The following is a 25685-nucleotide window of genomic DNA, read 5'->3' as shown; positions in this document are numbered from 1 at the left end:
CCAGTCCATATTAAGGTAAGGTCTGCAGTGTTAGGATCATGTGTTTGTCTCCCAGCACTTTGGGTTCGTACTTAACCTTTGAGCAAATTAGATAAGGTTTTATTTAGTTTGACCCACGCATGCAACAAGCCTAATCACTGTGCTGTCCTCAGAATTCACAGAGCTCAGCACATGATCTGACTCTCCCTTAACAATCTTTAACCATTAATCAGTGAAAGATTTAAGCTGTTATATCAGGCAGTTATTTGCAAGCTTTTCAAGAATCTCCCAGCTCTCCAATCTGGGCCACTCCCAAATAGCCTACCTAACAACCAGTGTTGGACGTGTTTATTACAGTCCTGGTACAGCCACATATACCGGATTTTGTCATTGTTGTGTCAGAGCATTTGATTTATTGATTTATTGCTGTTGGAATGTCATCAAATAAAGCAAATGCTTCTGAAATACATTGCCCACCATTTTTAAGCAGAAATGCCATGGAACCTTTTATTTTGAAAAATCGGAGTACGTCAAACCGGACGTCCGGACGTTTATGTTTTACCTACCAAAACACCTAAACGTCAGTCTGCAGAGGAGCAGTAGGGTCGTTTAGACAATGCTAAAGTTACAATTAACGTAATTATTGTAGCCATCAAAGAAACAAAGAGAGTTACTTTTTATAATAATTTTGTAGAAATTTGTGAGTTATTCCCCTCGTTAACCGTTGCAACGGTTAGTGTTAACCATATTTTTCTTTGGCTGCTGGAGACGTTGGTTAATTTGAAGCTAGCTCGGTCTGCTGGTTAATATTCGCTTAACTTACATCAAGTCTAAAAACATATGTGAAGTTTTATCTGGGATAAATATAAGTCCCCTGCCGCAAGTGCCAAATGCCTCGCTTGGAAAACTCAGATGGCAGAGGGACAAGAAGGTAAGACTGAAGCTGCACTTCCAAGGAAACTGACGGAGCAGCAAGGATTTCTGTTATTGCTCTGCTAATTTAAGTTACTTGAGTAATTCTCTAGTATAGAGATTTAATTTAAATTGATGATTATCACGCTATTGGCAATTTAACAGTAAAACATTTCCTTAATGATTGGACATTCCAGGCAAGTAGTTTTTTAGCAATCACTTTATAAATAAATTGTTTAAATGAGTGATGCAAACTAAAGCAAGAATTTCGTCATTACAAAATCACACATTTCATCCATGTGAACACGGGATGTAAGTCCAGATTCAAATTTTGCAACTTTCTAATACAGTTTTATATCTCTTTCTGTGCACAACATCAGACTAAAATTAGACTGGAAGTTTGTTCAGAGGTTCTGCAGCATCCAGAAGACCCTGTTCCCATCATGGACCAGTCAAAGTGTTCTGATGTTTGGGACACTGCTTGGTGTCACTCTGACAGGTAATTGCTGCACTTACAAAAGCTATTTGTGCAAGAGGAGAAATGTGATGAAAGAAATGTCACAAGCAGATCAAGCTATCTGTCAAATGTCTTTAAATGTAATTTTAATGACAACAGTCTCTCATGAGGCCTTATCACAAGACGCATTCACTGACTTTTGTGGCGTTGCCTAATTTCCCTACGTTGTTTTACAAGTCTCTGTTTCAAACAGTCTCCCAACAGTTCGCTAACATCTTTGTTTTTCTGCCATCAGAGCAGCTGATCATTTACCAAGTGGGTGTCCTCCCCAGCCAATTCTACAATGTGCTAGCAGACAAAGATTACTCAAGCTTCAGGAACCTGTTGGCCACAGCTATGGTGCTCATCTTGCTCAACTCCACAGTAAGTGGAAGGAGCTGTGGAGGCAGAGGCCAGAAGCTTCTTATTTTCCTTTGTGCACAGATCTGCTTCCGATTGGCCTGTTTACTCAAAACAAATTAGTAGTAATTTTACTTTTAAATAAGTACTTTTAGATTCTGCACTTCTCAACAACAGCTTTCTACTTACAGTAACCTGTATACATTGGTCAAAATAGAACTTAAGTAATAAAAGGCTTTTCTCAAAATTTACTGCATCATTACACCGATTTTTCTTGGGATAATAACTTTGCAAATAGTATTGATGAAAAGGTTCTTTATCATGCCATGTACTAGAAAAATCTAATTTTACTGTAGGTGCTTGTTTGACGGTTTTCGGTTTGTGTGTATATTAAATGCTATAAACAGTAACTTATTTCTAAAAATAGGATAATTTATTTATTGACTGGATATTACACCATATTTAGAAAATGTATTTATTAAAATATAGAATATAGAGCATTGCCCAAGTATACCTTTTATTACCATTCGGTCAGATTATTTATTGTACATTGTTTATATTTGGATTGCTGATAACACAGAAGCAACAAGGTCAGGACATCCTGACATGTTGATTTTACAGCCTGCACACGTCTGATCATGATAGTTGGATTTTGAACCCGAGATGTCGTAAACACCTATCATAATACTGACTTTATTCTGAGGAAACAGGCATTCTATATACAATTTATTTTAGCTAGAGGCTGTTTACCTTTGCCTTGTTAGTCTCATAGATGTCGACATATAGCTGCTGGTTATTGACTGTGGTTGTGTAACTTTCTCACACTAATAGACCTAACTCTGTCTCTCTCTCTCTCTCTCTCTCTCTCTCTTTGTATCTCTCTCCATCTCTCTCTGTGTTTCTGTCTCCCTCTTGCAGTTGAAAAGTCTTGACCAGTACATTTGCAATCAGATGTATATTAGCTGGAGGAAGACGCTAACTGAGAGCCTCCATACAGCCTACTTCCAGGGCCGGGTCTATTATACACTCAATGTACTCAGAGAGGACATAGACAACCCGTAAGCCTTAATGGTTTTCCTCTTTGTAGTCTTATCTAGTGCTTTTTAAAAAAAGAATATAGAAATAAATGTGATTTCAGTTCATCAGCATTTATGAATGAACAAATATAAATCTGTTGTTAGAGGTAGTGTCCATGCAACTCTATCACCTGAAAGTTGTTATCTGTTCAAAATTATAGACATTATAAAGTGGAATAATTCAATTGATTTGTTTTTTCCTTGTGTTTCTTTCCGTCTGACTTGCAGAGACCAGCGAATCAGTCAAGATGCGGAGAGGTTGTGTAAGCAGATGAGCACTATGGCTAGTCGTTTGATTGTATCGCCATTCACACTGGCTTACTACACCTACCAGTGCTTTTATAGGTGAGTTTGTAGAGTACTGTGATGATTTGAAAAACAGCTTCAGTTTGTTCAACTACATGTCACAGGATGTTTGTGGTATCATAATTTATCATACTCGTAATACATTTATCAGCTCCTCTGAAGTGGAAGTCAAAGCATCATCACTTTGAAATGGCTGATTTTGCAACAAGAAATAGCCGCAAGTGGCGATTCGCAGGTTCAAACCTTTGTTTCGCACTAGTGACTTCAAAATAATATCATACACGTGGTTTAACATTGTTATGAAACACATCCTGCAAGTTTTGTAGCGATTAAACAGGCAGTTTCTGATCAATAGCTTCATTTGTATAATTCCATATCCAGTTATTTTGCATTTATAGCGCCTCCTAGTGGTTGATTTGAACTAGACTTGCAGTGTATGTGTGAGGTGCTTATGTAGACATATCCTGGAAGTTTTGTGTTGATTGCACAAACAATTTGTATTTTGTAGCCTGATTTGCGTTTTATCAAATATTATGTAGCTGCAGTACCGGAGGCTGCAGTTTCAGGACCTCCGCAACCCTGGGCCGCAGTTCTAGGACCGTAGTTCTTTTGCAACAACGCCATCTAGTGGAGTAGTGGTGGTAATGCACAGCAACACGAAGGAGGTTAACCCTGTCTGCTAGCACGTTGGCCTTGCGCAGCTGTAGGGTTAACCGGTCGACATGCATATAATCAGTAACTTGGGTTTAGGCACACACTCACACAGGTTGTGGTAAAGATAATTTGCTTCAGGGGGCTGTCAAGAGTAACATAGCTAGCTAGCCAGCCAGCTAGCTGACAGTATCAAAGTAAACAAGGGTCCTAGAAATGCAGTTCCGGTTCTGAAAATGCAGCCTCCGCTACTGCAGCTACATACTACTTGTAATATCACCTGCAGTTTGTTTGCATTTATAGCGTCCCCTGGTGTTCAATTTGAATGAAACATTCAGGGCATGTTTCAGTTACTTATGAGGATATATCCTGAGAGATTTGTGATGACTGGAGAATGTAATGCTAAGCACCTTTTTTGCGGTTGTAGCGTCCTAGTGGCGTATGTACATCAAACTGGCCAAGTATATCTGGGGCTTATCTGAATATATCCTGTGAGTTTTGTGATGATTGGCTCTGCCGATTTGTGTTAATTTATGTCCAGAGCCACGGCCCTATTGAAGTTCATTGGTCCATATCTTGAAAAGTAATTGAGATATCAACATGTTTTATACAACTTTTAATAGGCTTGATCCAACGATGATTCACTGAATTTAGTGGCAATCAGAGCTACGGTCTAGGAGGAGATGTCACCATGTGGTCGATTCGGTTCATATTTCTATGGAAGCACATGCACACACTTTCCAGTTAGTCCCCCAAGTTTCATGTTTCTAGCTTATTCCAGCTCACGGGAATTTGAGCCGACTCGGCAGACAACAAATAATAATAATAATAATAATAATAACTAAAAGAGACAAACATAAAAGGGTTCTAACGCTTCGTAGTTTGAACCTACTTAACAAATAAAATTGCTTTGAGAAAGGTTTATTTGCACAGTAAGAAAACATGCAATGCAATTTAAATGTAGAAGAAACAAATGTGCATTGTCTAAGAAAGTAAATTAATATAAATAAAGGCATTTACACCATAAATTGGTGCAACAAATGTCTCTAGAATGCAGCAAATTAACCCCCAGACCGACCCACTCATATATTTCAACATCGAATATTTTTTCAAAATAGCGTTAAAATATCTTCTCATCTTGTTCTCATGACCAAAGTCTTTCATCACACCCCTAATCTCAGACCTTTTGTTCCCACCGCTTTTCAACACAAAGTTACGCCCTTGATAGTTCACCTGTTGTCAGTGAATATATTAAAGTCTTTGACAGGTGACTGTTATGAGAGAGAAACAAAAGAAAAAAACACAATATATGTGTCGGTTCCAAACCTAAAGGTATGCTGCAACTTTAAACTTATTTAAATGTAGGCTAAAAAGTGTGAGGCTCTATTTTTGGGCTGTAGCGAAATGATGCCGTAAATATTATGAGTATTATCTTTTATATGCATTTGAGTGTTCAATTGTATTTAAATATATTCAGTTTTAATGCATATTCCCTCTTATTGTCTTTGTCATGTTGTTTTAATTCCTTATGTAAAGCACTCTAAATTGCCTTTCTGTTTGAAAAGAGGAAATAAAGTCGCCTTGCTTTGCAGCACTGGCTGGATCGGTCCTATGAGTATCTTTGGCTACTTTGTGCTTGGGACCATTGCCAATAAAATCCTTATGGGGCCAATTGTGTCGACTCTGTTTGAGCAAGAAAAACTGGAGGGAGACTTCAGGTAAGTTCAGTGTGCGAGTCATGGAGTATCAAGCAGTGAACACACAAGTTTCTGTGTTAGTAAGAATGTGCCCGGACAGTTCTCCTCCATTTGATGCAAATCCTTTCAGTGTTTTATTGTCAAGGAAATCAGTCCTTTTCTTAAGAGGAAGTATCTGTAGACTTTGAGCCAGCTTTTTGGGCCTCTTAGGAAATAACAGGATATGTGTCAGCTTTTCCTGCAGAGAAATTGTAATTTAATATAACAGTCACAAGTTAAGACAATGTGATTTCATGTTGGGGGAACAGTTGAAGGAAAATTGTGTTAAATCTTGAATTGTGCTGCTTGAAAGTGAAATCAATATTGAGATATGTTTTTGTATATCCAGATTCAAGCACATGCAGATCCGTGTCAATGCAGAGTCTGCCGCTTTTTACAGGTGAGAGACAACCACATGATTTATATACCAGGGTCAGCCTTTTCTCATTTATTTTACTGTGTCTCATGCATGTATCGCGCACGCAAAGAGACTGCTGAAACAGAAATACAGACATTTCCAGAAAGTGTAGATGCTCATTAACTGTATACCTTACATGGAAACTGTACTTGGTGTACTTTCCTTTGATTAAACTATAGTACAGTATTTGGCACTATATAGTTCTGACGCACCAAGTCACACCGATTGTGAAGTTAAAGCAGGTTGGAAAAAAATGCTGCTGTCTGTTTTTAGAGCCGGTAAAGTGGAGCTCATGAGGACCGACCGAAGACTGCAGGCTCTGTTGCAAACTCAAAAGACTCTAATAAACAAAGAGCTCTGGCTTTATAGTAAGAACATCCTATACATCCCTCAATCACTGTCTCCTGTCTTTCATTAGTTGCTTTGATTAAAACTTGACTTCTGACCTCTCCCCTCTCAGTTGGGGTCAACACCTTTGACTACATTGGAGCTTTTCTCAGCTACATTGTAATTGCCATTCCCATCTTCACTGGTGTCTATGATGGTCTCACTCCTGGTGAGCTCAGTGCGCTCATCAGTAAGGTAGGCGTGTTTTCTGTTTCCTTTCCCCACTTCTGAGAACCGTGTGTTCCTTCACCTACAAAAATAAGATGTGATGATACAATCAGTAGAAGTGTGACTTTCACTTTCAGTCAACTTTATCAGTCAATCTTTGTTGTCCCCAAAGGTCATATGGTTAAGCAGCCGTGACACAGAAACAATGTAAAACAAGAAGCACAAACACATAATTTAAAAAAAACGTAGACCTGAGTGGGAGAAGAGTACATTAGGTTAAACAATTTAGAAACAAATTTCAAATAAAAATATAAAATTTTAATCTGTTTCTAATTTGTTGCTAATTCAACCACTAGGTGGCAGCAAAAGCCTTTTCTGTTCTACATAAAGAAGTGTTGTAGCTTCAGAACTGAATCACACATGTACACAAGCAGAGTTGAGCATTATAATGAGCCAGTATTAAATTGGACTTTGTCTCATATCTCTGCTGATGTCCAGTGTGACTTATTGTTACTTCCTTTTCTGCGTTGTGTTCCTGTAATAATCCCGTCTCTTATTTACTCTCTCTGCTCTGGTTCTCCCTCTCCTTGTTCATATTCAGAATGCCTTTGTGTGCATCTACCTGATAAATGGCTTCACACAGCTAATAGACCTGTCAACCACTCTGTCAGACGTGGCGGGATACACCCACAGGTATCATGCTGCATACCTATAGTCACTTCCTGGAGGACAGATAATGACAGCAGTGTTTGTGCATGCCATCCACCTTTTTGTGTGTGTGTGTGTGTGTGTGTGTGTGTGTGTGTGTGTGTGTGTGTGTGTGTGTGTGTGTGTGTGTGTGTGTGTGTGTGTGTGTGTGTGTGTGTGTGTGTGTGTGGTCAGGATTGGGGAGCTGAGGGAGGTGATGGATGACATCCTACACAAGCAGTGTGACTATGATCCGGCATCAGGGGAAAGCTATGACTTTGACAGGTTTGCGCGAGCACTTTTATATTAATCTCTGCTGCAAAAAAGTCCAGTCAAAGAGATTAAAGCAACAAACTGCATATTAAAATAATGCACACACACGGCTAAACTTAGACAAGATTAAAAAACAAGACAAAGGGAAAAGAACATGACAAAATGAATATAAAGTACTCATAACAAAGCTTTTCAGCCTCCACGTGTTCTTTGTTTTTTATTTCATTTCTCCACACAGTGACTTCAATGTCCACGCAGGCCCCGTGGACACGGCCTTCATCCTGGACCATCTTTCATACAAATCTCCTTACTCAGACCAGCTGCTGGTAGAAGATCTGAGTCTGAAAATCAGTGAGGGAGCACATCTGCTAGTGGTGGGGAACACTGGCACCGGCAAGACGTCACTACTAAGGGTCCTCAACAGACTTTGGGAGGCACACAGTGGTGAGAGCAGCTAGACTCAGGAGGTTTGATTCATTTTAATCAGTTTTAATGTGAGTGAATATGACATAAAAAATACAAATAGAGGACCAATGTGTAAGTCCTTAATTATTTTCAGGTCCTGGACAGAAGACACAATAAAAAATGACAAATGTCTACAAGACATTTCAAATTGTTAATTGTAGTATGTAGTTTAAAATATCTGGAGCCCCTCGGTGAAAATGTTTTATTGTATGTACTGTAGTAGCATATTTTTACTTCAAATACTTTGTGGTCATGTTTTCCCTTCCCTGTTTTGTCTTAATTAAATACAAATTTGTTTCACATCATGTCCTTTAAAACAATACTCAACACAGAAATATGTGTGAAAACAGCTCATAGATATACGGACATATTGTCAAGAAATTTTTTACCAAACGTTTTTGAGGTATATTTTTGAGGGCACCAGGCTCTTACTGCAGGTTTTGTTTTTATAGATCCAGGATCTGTGTTTATGGCCAAATAGGAGGAGAGGGAGCGTTGTGATATCTCCACACATTAGTAGCTTCATGACATCGTCTGTCTCCTCAGGTTTTGTCCAGATGACCACATGTTTCGGGCCCAGAGGAACCCTCTTCCTGCCACAGAAACCTTACCTGACTGATGGCACGCTGCGCGAACAGGTCGCTGTCTCTTCTTTCTATGTTTGTTTTTCTTCAAGGGTTGTTTCTCTATAGAGCCTGTAACTTGTCAAAAATACATATATGTGTATGTATATATGTGTGTTGCAAGTGCTAAACTCTACCAAAATCTAAAGAGATTAGAATGAATGAGGATTAACTGGACCTCTCTTCTGCAACAGGTGATCTACCCACTGAAGGATATTTACCCTGCATCAGGTATCTGATTTCACATTAATTTAATCATTTAATGTTCTGGTAAAAAAAAAACAACCTACAAACATCCAAATCATTTCATTTGGAGTCCTAGAACCTTTACATTAAACATTTTAATACATCAAAAGCCAGAGAAACACGTCTTTTCAAACATCTCCTGAGAGCAGCATGTTGTTTGATTAAAGTGCCTCATTTAATGCTACAATAATATTGAGAGAATACCACTGATACAGTCGATCAGTGTTGTAAGAAGATAAATATATATAGGTATAACGTTTATATTTATATGAATCTAAACTTGGATCTTGGTGACACGTAACTTTGTGTTGATGCTGCCTCCTGGACTGAGTGAGTAATTTGGGTTTGTGATATTCGTAATGTGAGCGCCCTTTTTTTCAGGGTCAGCGGACGATAACAGAATTATACAGTTCCTGGAGCTAGCTGGAGTGGTGAGTGACTTGTCACATAGCTTGTTCATCCGTAAATTCCTAATATTCCTAAACTAAAATCTCTTTTGCTAAATTGTTTATTCACATTTAATATGTCATTAAATTATTTGACATTTAATCATTCACTAATCCTTATTTAAACTTCTATCTGTGCTCCAGTCCAGTCTCCTGAAGCGGACAGGCGGCCTAGATGAAAAGGTGGACTGGAACTGGTAAGAGAAAATACAAGAAGAAAAAAAATCAATGAAAAAGTGAAACACTAAATGTGTGCACTGGACACTCCACTTCTTAAAATGTGCTCTGAACTAGTATTTCTCTGCAGGTATGATGTTCTGTCTCCAGGTGAAATGCAGCGTCTCTGCTTTGCGCGACTCTTCTACCTGCAGCCCAAATATGCAGGTGTGGTGTTCTGGATTTCGGTAACGTTTTCATGAAAGCATCTGAGACATTCACTCATCCTGACAGTTTGTCTTTGATTTAACACCTAAATTTAGCATTTCAGATGTAAAACCATTGCGTGTTTTCATCCTTGTCCTCAGTGTTAGAGTTGCTTTTTTTTTAACTATTGTGTTGTGTTCTTTTTACATTTTTAATTTTAATTTCTTCTTTGCAGTGTTGGATGAGGCCACCAGTGCTTTGACGGAGGAGGCAGAAGCACAGCTGTACCGAACCTGTAAACAGCTTGGCATGACTTTGGTCAGTCTGGGACACCGGAGCAGCCTGGTGAAGGTAGACTGAAAACACATCTGTCAACAAGATTGAAATTAAAAGAATGGCTCGGCTTCACTTTAGCCCACTTTGCACCAGAAAATCCACCAATTAAGAATAAAAATGAAGAAATCTGGATGGAAGTGAAGATTATACATATATTTATACACACACACACACACACGTATATGTCTATATATGTACGTATACATACATATACACGTGTGTGTGTGTATATATATATAATGTATGTATATATATATATTCCTTATCCATGAATAATTTCAATTCTTACGATTTAGCAGTTGTCTCACGTTTTGCTCTCTTATCTGTCTAAATCTACGAAGTTTATTAACTCTGCCTCTCTATTTCTCACAGTACCATGATATCCAGTTGAAACTGTGTGGAGAAGGCCGGTGGGAGTTAACCAGGTTAAGAAGAAGCAGCGGGCACGTGACCGAAGAGTCTGCTCTTTAAAACCCTGGACATGCAGGAAGCATCAGGGTGGGAGACGAGAACAGAAAACACTCCTAAATTCCTCAAGCTACTAACATTCAAGTGCTCTTCAACAAGGTACTTTAAAACCATATATTCTCATATCCACAGGCAGTTTAAGAGAACAATGTTTCTCACCAGCCAGCTTGGTTAAATACGAGCTTCAGAAAGTGGGTGGGAGTGCAACATTCTTCCAAGGAAGATGACTGAGGCTTGTGGGTCAGAAAGGAGAGCTCTACCAAAATGTTCTGGACCCAAATACTTTGAAAGACAGATGGTTTAAATGGAGTAAATTCGTCCATCCTGACAGGAAATGGGGGGGGGGGGGGAGACCTTTTAGACCAAAATCTTGTGTACCTTTTTATGTGAGATTACATTTGTTTTATTGTATTATGTTCACATTACATTGGGAATATTAGTTCCAATTATGTAATAAAAACACACACTGTTCTCAGCTCTTTGTAACTCCTATCAAGAGCAGACTACATCTGTTGCTTATACATGCAGTTTTTAAGGGTTTTTACCTGTTTTCACAAAAATGTCATATGTACAATAAAAACATTTTAATATAATTTGTTACATTGGCACAAGTCTGGTTGAGTGAAACCGAAGAGTAATGTGCAAGCATGACTTTATATTCCTCTTCAGAAAACACATCATCGTGGTTGTTGTTTACTGCACAGTTCACGGTGACCTTGGATGATCTCTTGAACTGCTGCAGGATCGTCCAGCGTGCTGAGGTCACCCAACCCGTCCAAGTCTCGCTCCACCACTTTCTGCAGCACCCGCCGCATTATCTTACCTGAGCGTGTCTTTGGCAGCCGCTGGACAAGCTGTGAGAACAACCCAAGAAAAACATGACCAAGTGACAAACAAGTCAAAAGTAGTAGAAAGTCAGTGAGACAGAGTTACCTGGATGCAGTCTGGACAGGCGTACTTGGCGATCTTTTTAGATACCATGTCATTTAGCTGCTGGGACAGGTCTGCCTCTTGGACGTCCACACCCTTTTTTATTACCACAAAGGCATACACACCTGACAACACACAGAGACAATACTATGATGGACATTCTTAACTAACATTGCGATCACATTTTTACAGTGCCTTGCGAAAGTATTCGGCCCCCTTGAACTTTTCAACCTTTTGCCACATTTCAGGCTTCAAATATGTTTATTTGTGAACCCTTCCAGTGTAGATTGTATTGTTTTGTTGGAAGACAAATCTCCGTCCCAGTCTCAGGTCTTTTGCAGACTCCATCAGGTTTTCTTCCAGAATGGTCCTGTATTTGGCTCCATCCATCTTCCCATCAATTTTAACCATATTCCCTGTCCCTGCTGAAGAAAAGCAGGCCCAAACCATGATGCTGCCACCACCATGTTTGACAGTGGGGATGGTGTGTTCAGGGTGATGAGCGGTGTTGTTTTTACGCCAAACATTGTTGTTGCATTGTTGTCAAAAAGTTCGATTTTGGTTTCATGTGACCAGAGCACCTTCTTCCACATGTTTGGTGTGTCTCCCAGGTGGCTTGTGGCAAACTTTAAACGAGACTTTTTATGGATATCTTTAAGAAATGGCTTTCTTCTTGCCACTCTTCCATAAAGGCCAGATTTGTGCAGTATATGACTGATTGTTGTCCTATGGACAGAGTCTCCCACCTCAGCTGTAGATCTCTGCAGTTCATCCAGAGTGATCATGGGCCTCTTGGCTGCATCTCTGATCAGTCTTCTCCTTGTATGAGCTGAAAGTTTAGAGGGATGGCCGGGTCTTCGTAGATTTGCAGTGGTCTGATACTCCTTCCATTTCAATATTATCGCTTGCACAGTGCTCCTTGGGATGTTTAAAGCTTGGGAAATCTTTTTGTATCCAAATCCGGCTTTCAACGTCTCCACAACAGTATCTCGGACCTGCCTGGTGTGTTCCTTGTTCTTCACTTTAAACGGACCTCTGAGACTTTCACAGAGCAGGTGCATTTATACAGAGACTTGATTTCACACAGGTGGATTCTATTTATCATCATTAGTCATTTAGGTCAACATTGGATCATTCAGAGATCCTCACTGAACTTCTGGAGAGAGTTTGCTGCACTGAAAGTAAAGGGGCTGAATAATTTTGCACGCCCAATTTTTCAGTTTTTTATTTGTTAAAAAGGTTTGAAATATCCAATAAATTTCGTTCCACTTCATAATTATGTCCCACTTGTTGTTGATTCTTCACAAAAAATTACAGTTTTATATCTTTATGTTTGAAGCCTGAAATGTGGCAAAAGGTCAAAAAGTTCAAGGGGGCCGAATACTTTCGCAAGGCACTGTATCTACCCCTGTGAACTACATTATGTTGGAATCACATTTTCTGACTGATTTACGCAGAAAAAAAATATTTCTTGCTCACCTTGTCCTTTGATGTTATGAGAGTATCCTATGACAGCAGACTCGGCCACTGCAGAGCAGTGATTCTGTTACAGAAATCACAATCAGAACCGTCTGTACCCGATGGGAAAATATTTGACTTGATTGGCTTGAGCTTTGGAAAATGGTGAAAGGACCTAAAAAGGCACTTTTAATGAAACTGAAATGACTTTCCTTATTACTTGTGTATATAGTTTTGTTAATGATTTTAATGCTATAAATTTTTTAATCGCTTTCATATAAACTTGACATATTTGTCATGTTGCCGTTACATGAGAATGAAAATTATTTGTCAATCATTGATTGGCCTTACGACTACATCCTCTATCTCTGCTGTCCCAATCCTGTGACCGCTCACGTTGATGACATCATCAAGGCGGCCGGTGATCTGGTAATACCCCTCCTTAGAGCGATAGGCGCCATCACCAGTAAAGAAGTAACCTTTTGGCACAAAGATTTAGAGACCTTACAAAAACAAGAAAGTGACAGTTGAATTTCCATAAGGTGCTCGCCAAAAACAACAAATGAGTTGAGAAACACCATAAAGACAGACGGTTAGGAACACATCGTACTGTACCAGGATAAGGCTGACAGTAGGTCTCAATGAATCTCTGGTGGTTGTTATGAATGGTTCGGGCCATACCAGGCCAAGGCTGAGCTATACACAGAGCTCCGGATGTGTGGTTGGAAGTCAGCACTTTTCCCTGAAGAAAATATAAAACAGTGATAACTGTTAATGCAAGAAACAAGGACAAAATAATAACTGAGTAATAATGTTGTAAGTGCAAAAATTGTGCCATGTGATGTATTTTGTCTTGTTACTTGCAACATTGTATAGGCAGTGACACTGGTGATTGGTCCAACAACTACACTGATACACCTACATACCTATACTCACAATTAGAGCGCCACATTAAGCCTTGTGGATATCGTCCTCTCAAAATGCTGTATGTAAGCGTCTGTGTGTGTTTTTGTTTAGTGGGAGGAAGAGAGATCAGATCAGAGACACCACTCCAACTGTCTGTGCAATCTGTGCAACTGCAGTTGCCACAAAGTGTTATGACAGATTATTAATGGGGACTCTGGCACGCACAGAGCGGGACTGACGGGTGGGACCAGGGTGGGTATCAAAGGTATCAAAAGTGACACAGCTGGTGACTAATCCTAATCTGACCCTTCCTCCGGGCTGTTCCCAGCCATCCAACATTTGCAGGGATGGCACGCCACACACACACACACACAGTCACACAGTGATGAGCGCCACACCTCAGGGTCCATGAGCTCGGGCTTAATGCCAAAGAAAGGTCTCATAGCCATTCCTGGGACAATCTCTGCGTCAGGGTCTGATGGCCTTGGGCTGATGCAGATGCCACCTGTCTCTGAGAACACAGAGTGAAACAAGGCAGATTATAAAGCTGGTGGCCTATATTTTTATCAGGGTTCCCACTCGCCCTTGAAAACCTGGAAAACAGTGGACTTATTTTCCAGCCATGGAAAACACCTGGAAAATGAAAGAAAAAGTTAAATGTCCTACAATGTAAATTGCATTATCCTCTAAAGGTAAATATTAGTCACTGCTAGCTGGTAACTGCAGTAGTTTTTATTAGGCTTATAGATTAACGTTTTCTTCTCAACTTGTTTTAAACAGTTGAATTATATTAATTGGTTAACAGTTTAAATTTTGTGTTTCAACTCTGGCTTGGAGCAATGGTTTCAAATGTGTGTATTGCTGAGAAAGTTGGATAAGAATGAAGAGGAAGCCAGGGTCAATACAATGAATTGTAGCCCAGCTGTGTTTGCATCAAACTCCAGCAAAATAATGGCTAACAGCACTTTTTGTGACACTGCAACTGGGCAAAGGACCACAGTGATTTTAGAAAACTAAAGTTCAAGAGAGTTAGTTTGTTAGTAGGCAACATTGTAGGCTTTTATTTGTGTTGAGACTTCAGTCATTGGTGTTCAGGCAGCAGTGGTTAAAATATGATTAATAAGAAAGCACACAAAACAAAACAAAAAAAATACTAGGCTATACTGTAAAAATAATATTATAACATAGCATTAAAAAAGGCAATATCATGTCATTTCTATGTAATAGATGATTTCATAGATAAGTTGTAGCCATAGACTTCGGCATAGAGAAACATATTAGTGTATAACGTGTTCCCTGTCTTTCATACCAGCTAGATCATCTCTGGAAAAGTCCTGGAATATGATCTCTAGAAAAGAAGGTTCAAGGAGTCTTTATTATCCCTGGGGGGCAATTCGTTGTGCAGCAGTATGTAACATAAATAACACATAGGTTATACAAAACAAGCCAACATCAGTAAGAAACTACATACTACACAGAAGTCCACATCTCACACTGAATTATTAAAAAAGCCTATAGCAGCAGGGACAAAAGAGTTTTTGTGTCTGTCTGTCCTGCATTTAGGCAGACTGAATCTGCGGCCAGATGGCAACAAAATGAAGCAGCTGTTCAGGGGGTGACTTGGGTCAGACAGGACTGATTGTGCCTTCTTGAGGGTCCTTGTCTCATTTACAGAATTTAGGTTAGTCAGAGGATTGTGGGAAATTTTGCCACACACCTTAACTATATATTGCAGCCTGTTTTGGTTTTTAAGAGTGAGGGACTCAAACCAGCTCACAAGGGCAAAAGAAAGAATAGTTTCAAGGCTCAAAGGTGAGTTTATCATCGAGTGTGAACCCTGTTTATTGTTGTGTTTTGATAATAAGACTATATATAATATTATGAGACTTAAGACAAAGTCTCATAATATAATAGACAAAGTGATGTGCTTTTACAAAAGATGTTGAATTAAAAATGTCTCATGAATGTAAAAGACTGAGAATAGATGAACCTTCACACAGTTCTACACAGACTGGTCAAGACCAGATTAATATAGTGCAACGCTTACCAGAAAGCCAAATAATTAACCTTAACACAAAAACATAATTGCAAATCAATATTTGATTAAAATGAAAGGGACAGAGAAGCAAGTAGGAAAATAATAATAATATAATACATGACAGAGCTGGCTAACACTGTAAACCTAATATAAGCCCTTCTCATTGCTACAGATGTAGATTGTGGAATTACAGCCATACTAAGCACATTAAATTAAATTAGGTTAGCCTGGACCTCAGAGACCCTCGTAATCCGCCTGGTAGTGTTGGTTCACAGCAGAGGGGACCCGTTTTAAAGTAGGACACAACAGATGATCCCACAATAGCATTAGCAACTGGCATCCTGCTCAGATCAACTGTAACCGTGAGACTTCTGGGCTACAACACCCCCCCCCACCACACCACACACACACACACACACAAAGAAATTACCCAACATTCTCCAGTTGAGCCTCAGTAGAGCCACACTAGATGTTTCCCCCTGTTTTCACTTGCTATGCTAAGCTAAGCTAAGCTAACAAGCTGCTGGCTGTAGCTTCATGTTTAGCATACAGACGTGAGAGTGGTATCAATCTTCACCTCTAGCTCTTCGCAAGAAATCAAATGAGCATATTGCCCAAAATACCAAACTAGTAATTTAAACCTGTGGATACTTATAAATATACTATGTTTTTTTCTTCTGCCTTAAAATTCCACAAAGCACCTCCTGTATCTTCTTGCCCTCTGCGTCCTGTATGATCCAATGGAGGCCGTATGCCAACAGCAGATCAAAATAAAATTTTCTCTCTAAACAGGCTACTTGCTCTCAGATCAACCAAATGGCATTTATGAATAATGCCACTTAGTCCTAATTGGAAACACTGGTCCAGGAAAATAACAAAAATATAATCCTTTTTACTGAAGTGGGGTATTTGGGTCATATCTGTGTCTGTAATTCTCAAGCTCATGATGCTCTGATGTTTAATTATTGTCAATTAATTATAGATTTTTGCCATTTGTAAGGTAATTAATGCAGCTTTTCCTCCATTTGGTCATTACTCAATCTAATTTGAAGGGACTGAGGATGAAACACAGTGTCAGTCATCAGTTCATCGCGAAAGTGATTTTGCGATTAGTGAAATCTGCTGATTTCTAACATGTTGTCATTATGTCCCATCATAAGCTACTTTATTATTATGTAGTTATTTTGCAGTGACATCACAGGTTATACTAAGTGTGAAGGACAAATTTGACAAGTCTGTTGTGTCCCAGTGCAAATACTGTAATTATACTGTCACAGTTTTACAAGCCCTATTTTTTTTTAACAAACAATTCTATTTTTTATTTCTCTGTGCTCAAAATGGAAACAAACTAAAGAACAAATTAACATTTTCTGTAGGTTTCCAAGCAGGTCGGGGTACAAACTGTACTATAGAGACTCAACTGAAAGTGGGAAGAGCATAGGCTGAGCGGAGTCTCTCCAGACGACCGTGATCCATTTTGTGACATGGCTCTTTTGGCTGCTACGATCATAACATCTTCAACTGGCTTATGTGAGAGTTTTGACAAACAAAACAGTGAAGATGGGATTAAATTATTGCCGCGTGTTATTAGTCATATTAGTCTGTATGGCAATGGTGTCAATGTTGACTGTTACAATTGTTCAATATCAAGTAAAAAAAGGTTGACTGTTTACTTCATGCTTCTGGTTCTGGTGTGCTGCTCCTGAAACCAGATGTTTAATTCTGAGAGGAAAACATCTGGTTTGATTCTGGAGTCCAGAGGGGATAGAAACACCCCCTCACTTTATATTTGTGTGTGTGTGTGTGTGTGTGTCTCCTCCCCCCACGTACTGTAATGTTGTGTGTGCGCACACTTGACCACAGTCCCGATGTTATGTAATACTATTATTGTTGGAAGGGCGGAGCAGACTGCTCTCCCCTTTAAGGCCAACTGATAGGCTGTTTTGTGCCTGCAGACGTGGCTGCATTTGACAGAAAGTTTATGAACTTAAGGGCCTTTTGTGGAGGGATTGTGATCCTGTCAAAAAGTGATGAAAAATGCTACTATAAGAGTCACAGCATGAGAGACAAAAGCAAGTTCTATGTGAATACAATAAATTAGATTTGGTTAACCTGTTGGAAAAAAACAGCCCTTTTCCAGGAAAGACGCCTGGTTACTGTAAATATGATGAAAATAAACTAAAATACAACAGTTATCATACAATATTTTCAAAATATACCAGGCGAATGTTCATATTTTGGCAATATTTACTGTTTAAATGTTGACTTTTATTTATCTTTTAGTTATCTTTAAAACACTATTATTACTATGTCCATACAACCACATTCCAAATAACATAACGTTGAAATATTGATAAAAACAGTGAATATTCATCAACATTCCTGTCACCAAAAGCACGCCCATGCTTTACAGGTCTGTAGCTTGAGAACGGTACATCCCACGTGGTGGTGGTGGGGGCATCAATCGATCCTGCTTGAGCAGAACATTCATTTGATACCCTGGATGTGTATGTAGCTCCTACAGGTCGCCCAACAAATGGCAAAAAATACCGTGTGTGAGAAAGCGCCACATGCTCTGAAAAAAAGGCAAGAAGAAGGCAGGCACAGGTCCCAGGCGCCCGCCGATACTCTGAGCAACAAATCCGCTGATTCTTGGACTTAAATGGCATATAAGACAAAAGTAAGTCAGTGGTTTTGACAATTGCGTGCTGCCCCGGTACCGGGGGCGTCTGTGTTCAAATTAATTGGTGACGACATATCACAAGAAAGTTAGAGCACACAGAGTTATAACACAAAAAACAGGCAAAATGTACGATAGTAATCACAGACACAATGCATGTACAGTGTGGGATGAAGAACTTATCCAGTTCTTCCAACAGCAGAACAGGCAGCTGGCAGCAGCAATGGCTAGTTTGAACCATGCAACCTGCAGTCTGATAACAAAGTAAAAGTTCAGCCTTAAGCATTAAACACCCCAATGCCAAAATAGTCTCCAGCCGTTATCGTTTGCCGCTTACAGCTTCTCAAATGACTGGGATGCTTGACAAATCACCCAACTGATAACAAGAATTATAAGTGATTCATGTGGAATAATTAATTTGATCAGCTAATTGTTTCAGCACTGCTGTTAACAAACAACTTTCTCTACCGCCCCTAAATTTTTCTATAATCAACATGAAAATCCAATCAAATTGGTTGGTTGGTCATTTTTGTGATGACTTGTTTTTAGGCTCTGGGGATGTAGGTTGGTCCACCACTTTGAGCCAGACTAAAATATCTCAACAACTTATAATGGACTGTTAACAGATAGAAGCCATCAGTATCTTTTGTGGTGATGCTCTGTTCAGTTGGAGTTCACCATTAATAAGAAGTGGTCAAATGTTGCTATCGTCATTTCGGGTAAGTGCAAAACAGCAGTGTTCGATCTGAGACAATACCCAGTCTACATTCACACACTACTCAAGTAAGTACATAGTGTACATGGTGTACTACATGGAAGTGTACTAAGGGAAGCATCCAAATTGAGATGCAGCATTAGTCTTGTTTCATTTTGTTTCCAGTAGCTAATTAATTCCACAATTTCAGGTGTATTCACAGTTACCTGTTTGCCACCAGGTGTCCACCACAGGGCAGCGTCCTTCCCCAACCACTCTGTGGTACCACTCCCACGCTTCAGTGTTGATGGGCTCACCCACTGCACACAGACAAGCACCGTATAATCATATACTGTTGCCACGTGCTGTTTGTGTACTTTGTTTTAGACCAATCCATATTTTGTTTAGGTTTTGAAAAAAGGACGAGGACTTCCATTCTTTATGTTAATGTTTGTCTTTTAACCCATTTGCTTCATCTTTCAGGGGAGCAGTTGTCCATCTCTGTGTGTGCGAGGTTGATCTCCTGGCATGCTGGACTTAGCCGTGGACACTGGAACATTGAGGCACACTGACATACCGGCCCTGCTTGACTTTTAATATATTTAAGTCTGCAACATGTGTGTGTGCTTAGAGGAAAGGAATGTATACAGTAACTTTCCATTACATGACACGTGTGTGTGTGTGTGTGTGTGTGTGTGTGTGTGTGTGTGTGTGTGTGTGTGTGTGTGTGTACATACTGTATTTGATGTGGACAAGTGCCAGCTGGTTGACTTGGGTAAATAAAGTGCATGCTAACGCATCAAAGTAAAAAGGGAAATGATATGCTAAACAAACGTAGTCACCACAAAGTCAGACTACCTCTGTGATAGTGAGGGAGATGTAATTATACAACAGTCTTACATTTGCACAAGCTGGAAAACTAAGACAAGACAATGCACTTTGAGCGATGCTGCACTGAAATTATTCAGTTTATAGCTTGCATCAGTTTTGTTTAAGAATTTGTCATTTTCAAATGAAAATCAATCAATTCAATTCTGTTGGCCAATTATTGGAAAATTTTGATCATCAATATCCATCTTTACTCAATTATAAAAAACAATTATTCTTAAGTAGAGCCAGATATTCCATTTCAGTTGCTTTCAAAAGCTGTTTTTCTGATTGCTTGTGTTACAATACAAATGAAAACCATCTTGCAGAAACCTAAATCTTCCTTTTAATGGAGAGCTATTGAGCAAATAATGGTATTTCTAAGTAGTAGCATGTTTTTGCGTACCAGAGCCAAGAGTTTTGAGGGTGGAGCGGTCGTATTTGTGCACCCACTGGTCTCCGTACTTGAGCAGCAGGCGTATCGCTGTGGGAGCCCCGTAAAACTGGTTTATCTTAAGTCTCTGAACCATCTCCCAGTACCTTCCTGTGAACAACAAAACACGTCTGTGTTAGCATGGTCCAAAGGGATGCACTACTATGTACTAAGATGATATGGAAAACTCAAAATCAGAACAGAAATTAGACAGAAGCCGTCACCTGAGAAGTTACGACTAACACCAGAGGGCTTTTCATTCTGCCCAGTGGTGATGAGGACAGTTTCATCTTGACAGTAACAAGGTGTGTGTGCTGATGACACACATGATGAGTGTGTCCTGACTCCTGAGTATATAGAAGTCCTAATATTAGGACTGTGGAAGGTAAGGCCAAGTTCAACTGTAAACAGTTATTCATAGACAAAGACACAAGCACGCAGAGCTCTTGGCAAAGGACAGGAATACTTGGAAGGTGTGTGCCAACACACTTTACACAGCACATTAAATTTTATTTCAACATGACACTAAAAATGTTATTAAAATCATACAATGAAAACTAGTGAGTATATGACAAATTAGAGGGTTTACTTTTTCAACTAAAGGTATTTAGTTTTTTTTGTAATATAAGATGAGTTTTATTTTTATTAGAAATTTGTCGACCAGTCTGATACAGTGCTGACATTCATACCTGGGTCAGGGTAAATGGGAGTGCTCTCAAACAGGACAGTGGTTCCCCCGTTGGCCAGGGGCCCATAGACACTGTAACTGTGTCCTGTTATCCAACCAATATCTGCCACACAGCCGAACACATCTCCGTCATGGTAGCTGAAGACGTACTGTGATGAGAGGGAAGATTGATGGGATGATTGGATAAAAAGAGAAGATTGGGTGTTTCGTTTCCTTTTTATGTTTTGAAGTATAATACTATTTAAGGTGGAAGTTTGGTTAATAATATACCTTGAGTTCACTATATGACGTGGATACACCATGCTAAAACTAGAGTACAATGTTTGTGAATCTGCTGTGACTATGCATTGCGTGATTTAAAAAATAAGAACAAGACTCCACAGGTCGAGCTTGGTGTTACCCTGTGAGTGAGTGCAGCATACAGCAGGTATCCAGCCTGAGTGTGGACGAGTCCTTTGGGCTTCCCCGTGCTGCCGGATGTATAAAGCAGGAACAAGACGTCCTCACTGTCCATGGCAGCTGGCTCGCACACTGTGTCCTCCTTCAGCATCTCCTGCACGGCAAAGTGAATTTTTAGTTTTCATTTGTTAAAAATCACATTCAGTAATGGAGCCACAACAGAACAAACTTTATTCTATGAACTTTTTCTGGTTGAAACATGATGTATGGTGTGCAACATGTACAATGTAACTTTTTATGATGCAAGGATAAGAAACTAAAAATATAGAAGTAACAAAGGCATAAGAATTAAGGTTAGTCCATTTAGTAGCTGTTCTGGAGCTTTCTATCGAATCACAGGATCTTCCTCAGGGAAGTGTAGCTTAGACGTTCAAATTTCCATTTTTCTTCTGCTGAGGAAGCTCCAGAACAGCTACTAATGGACCTAGGTGTGACACTGTTCTGTTAGCTGCTGTTTCCAACATCTCAAACTTTTAATCTCAAAAAATGTTATTGATTAATCCGTTAGTTGATCAAAATGAACAATTTTGCTTAACTGATTTATTTATTAAGTAATTTATTAAGATAAACTGTATTTCTGCTAAATCAACATTTAAAACAACTCTTTACTAATTCAGGGAAAAGTGACAAAGTGCAGCTGCTCTTAATTCATTTCTGATTGGCTTACACTCTTACCTCTTCCATGGCAACGTCCTTGGCTGTCATGGCGAGCGGATTCTCTGTTCTCATGGCAACGAACACCTGCTGTACTGTCGGGCAGCTCTGAACGGCTGTATCCACTGTCTTCTTCAGCTCGGAGACCTTACCCCCTCTGACGCCCTGGTTTACCGTGATGACGGTGCTACACTGGGCTGAAAACAGGATGTTAAGAAATCAGACTGCTGAGGTGGATTATTTTTTTAATTGACTGTTGTGGTCACTTTTACCTCTTGCATTTCGATTCAGTTTCAAACTTAGTACCCAAATATTGTGAAACTGTGGCTAAGGACAGAGATTATATCGCTGAACACACACTGAACTTTATAAGGAGAAGGGCCCAAGAATAGTTTCTGTCAAGGAACAAGGTGAAGAGTGAGGAGGCAATCATAATCTTTTGATCCAGGAAATCAGATACTTCACTCAGGCAACAGTATGTCCTGCTGACCAACTCATTTAGAAATGAACACAGCATTAATTGATTATTGGCCACTTGGGGGAAGCAGAAAGATCAGCAACCTTATAATCATCCTTTAAAATAGTTATGATTCAAATATTAGCAAACAATTATCAATTTCCACATCCAGCAGACACAGCAACATTAGCTTTCATTTAGAGTGGTGTTTGTGTCTACACGGTAAATGTAAGTCCAAATTCACTCTCCTTTTAGCTCTGGTTTTGGTCTCCACCAACTCCCTCCCCCCAAAAAACTTGGCTCTCTGCTACTCATTAACTTTGTTAGGCTGTCGTTTGACGCTGGTCAGGTAGTGTGCAGTGGGTTTATCAGGGCTTTATCATTGAAAACCGCTGCCTGCTGTGGCTGGAAACAAGGTTAATAAGAACAGTGAGACTGAACCAAACAGTAAAGTTGCAGCTTTAAAACCAAGACAACGAGATGAAAGCGGCTAAAATGTTTCGTAGCAGATCGGAGCTGCAGGGTCGGGTGATACTTCTCTGTGCATTTGTCACTGCAAGCAACCACTTGCACATTACAGATAATGATTTGATCTACTGTCAAAATAAAATAATATTGATCAGTGCAGCTTTAAAATGTGTCCTGTTTACAGTTTTATGCCCAGTCACTTAAATATGTCATCTCAGTCAGACGGCATCAGCAGGTGAGTCACACCATCTCACCGTCTCTGATTCGCTCTGCGAGGGCCTCAGCACTGAAACCTGCAAACACCACGTTGTGTGCTGCACCGATACGGGCACAGGCCAACATGGACGCCACAGCCAGAGGACAAGGAGGCATGTAGATGGTGACGCAGTCCCCCCTCTTCACGCCACGCCGCCTTAACAGGTTGCCCAGGCGACATGTCATCTCCAGTAACTGCCTGTAGAGAGATATCAATGAACTTAACTACGTGGGACGAAAGGAGGAGGAACACACACCCACACTAAATCCAACCTGCTGACCTGTAGGTGACCTTGACCTCTGACCCCGGTTCATCTCTCTCCCAGATCAGGACCACCCTCTCAGGACAGGTGTGCACATGGCGGTCCAGGCAGTTCACTGCATCAACCCATTTAGAAACCAGATACACACACTCATAGAAAATGTCACATGGTGATTAAGGTATTTTTTGAATAGATATGCTGATTAAGAGACTGGTTTGCATGATGATCCCTTTGTTGTCTCTAGACTTGTTTTATTTAGAAGTGTTTCTCAAAAAGCAGCATGGGAAACTGTGTCTGTCAGAAGGAAATAAAATCAATGCCTCCGATTATCACTTTAATTAATCACCATAAATCCAATCATTAGTCGTGTTATTATTAAATGGGAACCCAGTCTTACCGGACACATTCAGCTTTCCTCCCTCAAACCACTTTATCATGCCTCGGCTCAGATCACAGTCTTGGACCGTGTGGAAAGGACGGATCCAGCTCAGTCTCTTGTTCGCCACAGCGGCCCAGAAGCTCTCACTGTTGGAGACGGAAAACTCCTGCAGGGCCGAGCGGTTCGACGCGCCTTCAAAGCCCGCAGCCTCGGGCATGAACGCCGTTATGTTACATCTCCTTCGACTCAAAACATGGAAATAAGATCTGAAGACGGTAACTGCGTACTTTGAGGTGCATCTGTAAGGCAGCCACATCATGACAGCGAAAAAGTATTGCGTGTTAGCGGAAGTTATGTTTGCAAAGCATTTCCTTCTCAGACGAGTCAGTGTTTAAGCAATTTTGGAAGTCGCTCTGCCGCTCTTTAAGTGAGGCGAAAAACTTGGAATCTCCGGAGGGGAAGGAGGAGGAGGCTAGAGCAGTGATGCGTTAAAGGGCGGTACATATGTGCCGACACTTTATCTTTTGTTGGAAGTAAAGTTGCAAAAGAAAAGAAAGGTTTCTCTTTCTGCAAGATTGTGGAAATTAGCCTATAATGACTTCTTGTCCCTCATTTAAAGATCCAGATTTCAAGGCTGGTTTCTAAACTAGTTGTGATGTCACAAAGTCATGCTCATAAAAATAAGTCTTAAAGTGAGATTTATGGTGAACAAAGAGAAACTTATCAGAGAAACATCCAGGTGAAGACAATAAGCAAAACAAATTTTTGAGTGGAAGACGGCTTTAAATATCAGTAACTTTTAATGAGGCTACAGATACATTTATACAGAGAAACAGATAATTCATGTTAACTGTACACATAGTACACATTAACTATCGGACATTATTTTCAGTATGTACATCACAAATGTTGCAACAGATGAAAGAAAACAAAGATTCAGGCTTGTAACGTTTTCACAGGACTTTATACCAGCTGTGCTTTCCAGTTACCTTTAACTGAAATCAGTGAGGGAGGTGAGGTCAGAGGTCACTCCTTATTAGCACCTGTGGAGCAGGTGGTCTATTTCGTGCTAAAGATGCTTGTTGAAAGGAGACTTGCTTCCAGATACCATCTTTATCCACACTGTTGCATAAAGTAGCTGCCATTTCACAGAACTGTAAAGGTTAACAATCTATTTAAAAGAAAATAAATATATTTTTTTTAACGCAGCTCCATCTTCAGTAAAGGTTAGGGAAACACTTGTGTGCGTAAGCCTCCTTTTAAGTCTCCTTCCAAAGGTGACATGAAGAGTGTAGTTTGGAGTTGGCTGCAGGGACGTGCACAGGGGGGTTGCTCTGGTTGCCCGGGCAACTGCCCGTTTGCCTTTCCTGACTCAAGTTGCCCTTCCGACTCGCCCTTCCGAGAAAAAAAAATTAAATAAAAAAATAATCGCGATCGCAAAGCCTCATTCACTTCCATTCGGGCACCGAAAGTGAAAGTCAGTAGGGGAAGGGCAAACTCTGTTTAAGTGGCTGCACTGCTGCAGCGCTGCCTGCACGTCAGTCGATTCTGTTCCCTACCGGAATTCCTGTTTCCTTCCTTTATGCAATTATACTACAACAAATCATGCGTAGTTTTGCCCAGTTACCATACGTGATACGTACCAACAGAAGTGAATACG

General features: G+C 40.0%; 2 protein-coding genes across 9 annotated transcripts; one reads left to right on the top strand and one right to left on the bottom strand.

The window, feature by feature from the left end:
- The first annotated feature begins 528 nt into the window (after positions 1-528).
- abcd4 (ATP-binding cassette, sub-family D (ALD), member 4) lies at positions 529-19719 on the top strand. 4 transcript variants are annotated; one of them, XR_005445480.1, is made up of 20 exons: positions 530-910; positions 1272-1390; positions 1644-1771; positions 2666-2805; positions 3052-3168; positions 5373-5498; positions 5866-5916; positions 6208-6302; positions 6395-6516; positions 7091-7182; positions 7372-7461; positions 7688-7893; positions 8461-8552; positions 8732-8768; positions 9165-9214; positions 9374-9426; positions 9537-9613; positions 9828-9943; positions 10301-10495; positions 19586-19719. XR_005445480.1 is itself a non-coding variant. In XM_038727835.1 (19 exons), the coding sequence occupies exons 1-19, from the start codon at positions 870-872 to the stop codon at positions 10397-10399; spliced, it is 1851 nt and encodes a 616-aa protein (XP_038583763.1). In that variant the 5' UTR covers positions 530-869; the 3' UTR covers positions 10400-10871. The 4 variants fall into 4 exon arrangements, 2 of the variants coding, with proteins under 2 accessions (XP_038583763.1, XP_038583764.1); XR_005445481.1 differs by lacking the exon at positions 19586-19719 and having other exon boundaries at positions 529-910; positions 9537-9633; positions 10301-10871; XM_038727835.1 differs by lacking the exon at positions 19586-19719 and having other exon boundaries at positions 10301-10871.
- LOC119909571 (acetyl-coenzyme A synthetase 2-like, mitochondrial) lies at positions 10784-24461 on the bottom strand. 5 transcript variants are annotated; one of them, XM_038727829.1, is made up of 15 exons: positions 24044-24456; positions 23665-23761; positions 23383-23582; positions 22225-22400; positions 21491-21643; positions 21092-21239; positions 20627-20749; positions 20376-20513; positions 19330-19422; positions 14089-14201; positions 13400-13526; positions 13136-13263; positions 12806-12869; positions 11330-11451; positions 10784-11250 (listed from the first exon to the last, which is right to left on the bottom strand). In XM_038727829.1, exons 1-15 carry the CDS (start codon positions 24342-24344, stop codon positions 11074-11076), a joined length of 2160 nt encoding a protein of 719 aa, XP_038583757.1. In that variant the 5' UTR covers positions 24345-24456; the 3' UTR covers positions 10784-11073. The 5 variants fall into 5 exon arrangements, with proteins under 5 accessions (XP_038583757.1, XP_038583758.1, XP_038583761.1 ...); XM_038727830.1 differs by lacking the exon at positions 20627-20749 and having other exon boundaries at positions 24044-24455; XM_038727833.1 differs by lacking the exons at positions 10784-11250; positions 11330-11451; positions 12806-12869 and having other exon boundaries at positions 13146-13287; positions 24044-24457.
- Positions 24462-25685: the final 1224 nt, after the last annotated feature.

This window comes from Micropterus salmoides, unplaced genomic scaffold, assembly GCF_014851395.1.
Source record: "Micropterus salmoides isolate LMB-PRFRI ecotype aquatic unplaced genomic scaffold, ASM1485139v1 Ms_hic_scaffold_18, whole genome shotgun sequence".
NCBI lineage: Eukaryota > Metazoa > Chordata > Actinopteri > Centrarchiformes > Centrarchidae > Micropterus > Micropterus salmoides.
Note: the sequence above shows the minus strand (reverse complement) of the source record. Positions and strands in the feature narration are given on the sequence as shown.

What these genes read in the sequence shown, in the direction of transcription:
- abcd4 (XM_038727835.1), top strand. Translation starts at nt 870, where the DNA reads ATGCCTCGCTTGGAAAACTCAGATGGCAGAGGGACAAGAAG. An exon ending in TCATCTTGCTCAACTCCACA is followed by an intron (nt 1,772 to 2,665) that starts GTAAGTGGAAGG and finishes TCCCTCTTGCAG; the next exon opens with TTGAAAAGTCTTGACCAGTA. An exon ending in ATGGCACGCTGCGCGAACAG is followed by an intron (nt 8,553 to 8,731) that starts GTCGCTGTCTCT and finishes CTTCTGCAACAG; the next exon opens with GTGATCTACCCACTGAAGGA.
- LOC119909571 (XM_038727829.1), bottom strand. Translation starts at nt 24,344, where the DNA reads ATGATGTGGCTGCCTTACAGATGCACCTCAAAGTACGCAGTTACCGTC. An exon ending in GAGGTCAAGGTCACCTACAG is followed by an intron (nt 23,583 to 23,664) that starts GTCAGCAGGTTG and finishes ATCTCTCTACAG; the next exon opens with GCAGTTACTGGAGATGACAT. An exon ending in TCATAACATCAAAGGACAAG is followed by an intron (nt 11,452 to 12,805) that starts GTGAGCAAGAAA and finishes GTGTGTTGTCAG; the next exon opens with GTGTGTATGCCTTTGTGGTA.